Raw genomic sequence first — 5000 nt, 5'->3', positions numbered from 1 at the left:
CTCAACGGGCCCTGGGTCTGTATGTATAGTGGTCCTCCCACATGACCTGAGTAGAGTATTATGATGTTTTAATGAGTGCTGGTGTCCCAGTGTGACAAGACATACGTCCACTCTTTATGTTCGGGTCTCCCACATCACTAGAGTACTACTATGATGTGTTAACCACATACAGTACACCCTGACCTAGAGTCCCTGTTCTGAGCGTGTCATATTAGGCCGATCATTCATCATAAACACGTGAACGTTTGGGGAACATAGGTGGACATTTGGTAAAAATAGGCCAACATTAAGCAAAGAGAGCAGATTTACATGCTCACACAACGCATCACTGCGCGTTGTGAGCTTGTAGATTATTATTTCGTTATTTGGTGTACAACAAACTATATTGGGTTTAAGTGGTTAATGAGCACTGGGTTTCCAATGTAAGAAGACATAAGTCTGCTCTTTATGTTTGGGTGCTTTATTTGTGTTAATGAGCCTGGATCTATTAAAGGGGGGTGCTCTCAAATCTATCATTCACAATTATACTTACCACACAAAGTTCTTGTAATATGTCATTCAAACAGAAAGTTCCCCTCCCCACCACAATTCTAATTCAGGAAGAAAAAGTGTCCAGATGGTCTAGAGATTAAGTCTCTGTGAGAAAACCATGGCAAGAGATTTGAACCCTGATCTTCCAGAGTGTGCAGGGTCATTCTTGGATCTGTCTAAATATTGTAGGGGCATTATCTTTAATTCTATCCTTATGTTATGCCATATTGTCACCTCATGTTATGGAAGCTTGGAGGCATGGATGTTTGGTGTGTATGTGTGTGTGTGGGAGTTGTTTGATTTTGGGGATGGGGGGTCTGTGATATAAAGTGATTAAGAGTCTGGGAGCGTGTGTGGGTGGGGATGGCGGGGGGCGGGTGACATTCGGCAATTCCCACGGCATTTCTCACCAAGATGGTAATTGTAAACACATAGGGAAGTGTCTGCGGAGGCTGTTTTTTTTCCTTTACACTCGGTAACAAAGTGTTGCTCTTAGCACATCAAAGACAGCATGCAAACAACATCCCAATTCCTCCTGAGGGAATTCATACGTTTGTGTCTCGTCTATGCGTCCCATGCATTACTAATCTAATGCAGTTCTTTTCTAAGCCACTGTTTTTTGAAATGCTTGTTGTGGTAACCACTTCAGAGATGATGAATGATCTTAAATCAAGTAGCCAGACAGATGACATGCCTGTCATGGACCAGTTGTAACCACAGCTATTGGCATTGGGTTTTTGTACATATCTCAAGACCCGTTAAAAGGGTAACTTCACTGATGTTTAACCCGAATCCTCCGAATTTCTGTTGCGAGGAGGACGAGTGAACAACAGACATACCACTTCCCCATGTGCTCTGCATGTCCAGGGAGTGAAATGCTCTGGAAAAACTCTACAAGGCTAGTCTACTAAAACAACATGTCAGAATGTGTTGTGTTATTGATCGGCTTAGCGGATATTGTCCACAGCCTTTGAGAGATGTCTTTGTTTCATGATGCATTGCATTCAGCCTCTCTTGCTGCTCCTAAGTTGAGTGGAATCATGGTTTGCTGTTGGTGCTAGTCGCCATACCTTCGTTTTAGGCTATCAACCGTGTGTGGTCCCAAAATACACCAGAGAAATCACTACCTCGTCTTAGCATCACAAGCAGCGTGAGCTACAAGTAAGGGTGAACGGGAGGAGGGCTGTAGTTACAGGAGAGCGAGAGGTGTATGAGGAAGGGACTGAGGCATCAGGAGAGGTGTGAAGTTTAAATATGTACAGTGTGTGTCAAGAGCTGAGCTCAACACAAACTCTCCCTGGCAGGCGAGGAGGTGAGCTCATACCTCCTGGCTGGAGGCAGGGACACTCACCGCCAGGCCAGCCAAACACTGCTGCATAAGGCACTGGATCTACTGGGGCTACATTAGCCCACCAGACAAATGCTGGTTACCAGGAGGGCTTTCCTTTAAAAACAAACTAAAAGTGTGAGGCAAAGATGAGAAGAAGAGAGGCGTCATGGGAGAAGTACATTATACACACACAGGGTGTTCAAGTAGTTACCATACCCGGTCGACGCATCCGTGGGGGGATATGCGCACATGATCTGGCAACCCGGGAGGCAGTTCGTCCCATAGCTGGGCAGCCCCGTAACCATGGCGACAGTGTTTGACACAAAAACTGAGAGAAGAAGCTGAGATTTGATGAAAGTGAAAAACGGGCTTCACAGTTAAGTTCAGATGGTAATGGTCAATGGCTGTGTGCAAAATCAGAGCAATTGGTCCAGCCAGTGAGGAGAACCGGGTAGCTTCACCTACTCACCTACCTACTCACCTACGCACCTACTCAAGATGGTTACTAGAATTATAGTAGGATACCTAGATAAGAGAGGCCCATGCCACAGAGCCAAGCTGTACCCATAACAATAAGTACAATAAATACCGGGCCAGCCTACAGGAATATTCAGACTGCTAGGACATTTCACTAGGAGCAAAAGGACAAATAACATCTTCGTGTCAAGACGACTCCTCACACAGAGTACACAAGGCAGCAAGGCCATACCTTTCTGAATTTAAGAAAACAGCAGTGGACACACTGCTCCTAATTTGCGTCTTTATCTTTTTTGTTTTGTTTTTTATGGAAATATCACTGTCAGGCAGATAGAAAGTGTCGCGCGACACTATCATTCGACAGAGTATGAAATAGGGCATTCCTGTCTGAAAAAAAACAAATACAGAGATACAAGGTTTCTGCTCCACAGCGAATATATGTTTTATCCCTGGGACGGCCTGCCACTGCTGAATGTATATAGGATTCACACTGGTGTTTTCATTAATCAACTCCTCTCCTCCCCTCTCCTCTCTGTCTCCAGGTGAATACGTTCCAGGTAGTAATAGCCTATGATGAGACTGACTCCTACGCTATCTTCCTCTACCCTGAACATGGCCTGAACTTCTTTGGAACGCGACCTAAGGTAAACTATTTGCTCAAGGCATTCGCTGGGTGTCATCCTTGATGACTTTATATCGTTGTGAGCGTGTTGCAGGCGCAGCGCCGTGCTAATATATAGTGAGATAATTTATTTAATTTGGCTGTTTTCAGTATTAATTTACCATTCAGTTGGTTGACTTTTATTTATATGTTTATATGTCCTCTCCTCTTGTCCAGGAGCATTATAACGTGGAGATTGAGTTGCCTGCTAGAGTCGGTTTCAGCAGAGGGGAAGTCACATACCTGCTCTTCTCCCGGACAGAAGGACCTCACTACAGCGTGACCACCGACCAACAAAGTGTCAAAAACCTCTACCAGTAAGTTGTGTTACAGTAGTAAGTACTAGCTCTCGTAATGGTGTTATAAAAAACCACACTGCTGAATTAGGTTTTAACTCAAATCTCTCTCTCTCTCTCTCTCTCTCTCTCTCTCTCTCTCTCTCTCTCTCTCTCTCTCTCTCTCTCTCTCTCTCTCTCTCTCTCTCTCTCTCTCTCTCTCTCAGGGTTGGAAACACAGGAGTTCCAGGTGTTTGGCTGTTCCACATCGGGAACCGTTATTCTTTTGACAACATCGTCCCAGCATCCGTGGGCGGCCTTCTGGCCACGCCTCCCTCCAGAGGGCACGGCCTTTCCCAGGTAACATATTTAGGACTCTACTTAAAGGTGCAATCGACAAATTTGACATCCTACCTGGGATATTGCACACATGAGCATCACTCAGTACTACTCATAGACCAGTAGGTGTCCTATCCAACAAAAGGGTGTACATTTCTCAATGGAAGAGTAGGGAGACCACCCTCAACCACTGCAGATACGCTAGTTATATTGTATTAACATACTCTACCATACGGTTAAAATATCGTTTTAATCATTAAATAATATGAATAAATTACAATTCCTCCTCCAATAATCGATGTTTCTTTGACCAAGCCATTCTGTGTCCTCCTTTTCTGCCTGCTAGTGGTCTGACCCCTCCTCGTTTTTGTCTTATCCCTAGGACTCCACTGCGCCCGAGTACGCCGTGTTCGAGGACTACGCCGATAACACCTTCGACCCCGAGAACCCAGAAGAAGACGATTACCCCGTGACAGACGGAGACCCCGAGTTCCAGCCTGCGCCCGCCGGCAACGATGTCCCAGAGACCCCCGAGCCAGAACGCCAGGACCCAGCCCCCTCCTCCCCCGTGGTGGAATCTGACTCAGTGGTGACTGGAGGACTGGACGACGAGGTCTCCAGGCCGTTGACCCCTGAACCCAGGCATGAGTCTGGGCCCTCGGGCAGGAATTATGTCCCTCCTCCCCCAGAGCCGGCCAGCCAACCAGAGAGAGGCACTACACAGCCGCAGGTACAGCCACCAGTCTTATTTTATTAAATTTCCCCATGATTATCAGATGTGATTATCATAGCCCCAAATATCTATCTAAAACTATGCAGGCAATTTACAAATTTACATCACCCTGAAGAAGGCTTGACGCTGAAACTTGTCCCTGTCTGCCGGTGCCTTGTTTCATTAATTAAAAGTACCAGAAGGACTTCGGAGTGCTGGAAATTATTTGTCTTGTATTTAAATTACAAAAGTAATATTGGTGTACACACTTACTACTGCACTAGTCTCCTGTTGCAAGACGATCAGAGATCTCTGCCCCCATCTCTGTCTGGTGACTCTAAATTCAGTGTAGGGCCTAAAGCTGGGTGGAAACAATTTGGAAATGGAAAACAAAACAAACCATATGCAAAGACGTAAGGGCGGCCATACATGTTGGGATGGGATCAGGATTGTTTTCAAAGCAGTAGGCGGAGATCTCTGATCAACTATCACTAGACGCCAGTAAAAAGGATAAGAGTGAACCTCAAATCACCCCCATTCTCACCCTTCTACACACCCCCACCTACCCCTCTACCCTGCTCTAGACTCCGTTGGAGGTTGTGGATGTATACCCCCCGAGAAGTGACGGTCACGTTGTCAGCGTAGATGAGGATGACGTCAACTTTGACACCGGAG

The 5000-nt window shown here is 45.9% G+C and overlaps 1 protein-coding gene across 1 annotated transcript in view; it reads left to right on the top strand.

Annotated features, from left to right (window-relative positions):
* The window catches only part of nid2a (nidogen 2a (osteonidogen)), a 55238-nt gene that overhangs the window by 14280 nt on the left and 35958 nt on the right, over window positions 1-5000 (top strand). Inside the window, exons 4-8 of the mRNA XM_084051638.1 lie at window positions 2881-2982; window positions 3177-3316; window positions 3502-3634; window positions 3996-4343; window positions 4910-5000. Coding sequence (XP_083907764.1) covers window positions 2881-2982; window positions 3177-3316; window positions 3502-3634; window positions 3996-4343; window positions 4910-5000 — 814 coding nt within the window. The remainder of the gene's footprint in view (window positions 1-2880; window positions 2983-3176; window positions 3317-3501; window positions 3635-3995; window positions 4344-4909) is intronic.

Source organism: Gymnoscopelus microlampas (assembly GCF_963454915.1).
Source record: "Gymnoscopelus microlampas genome assembly, chromosome: 24".
Classification (NCBI taxonomy): domain Eukaryota; kingdom Metazoa; phylum Chordata; class Actinopteri; order Myctophiformes; family Myctophidae; genus Gymnoscopelus; species Gymnoscopelus microlampas.
Note: the sequence above shows the minus strand (reverse complement) of the source record. Positions and strands in the feature narration are given on the sequence as shown.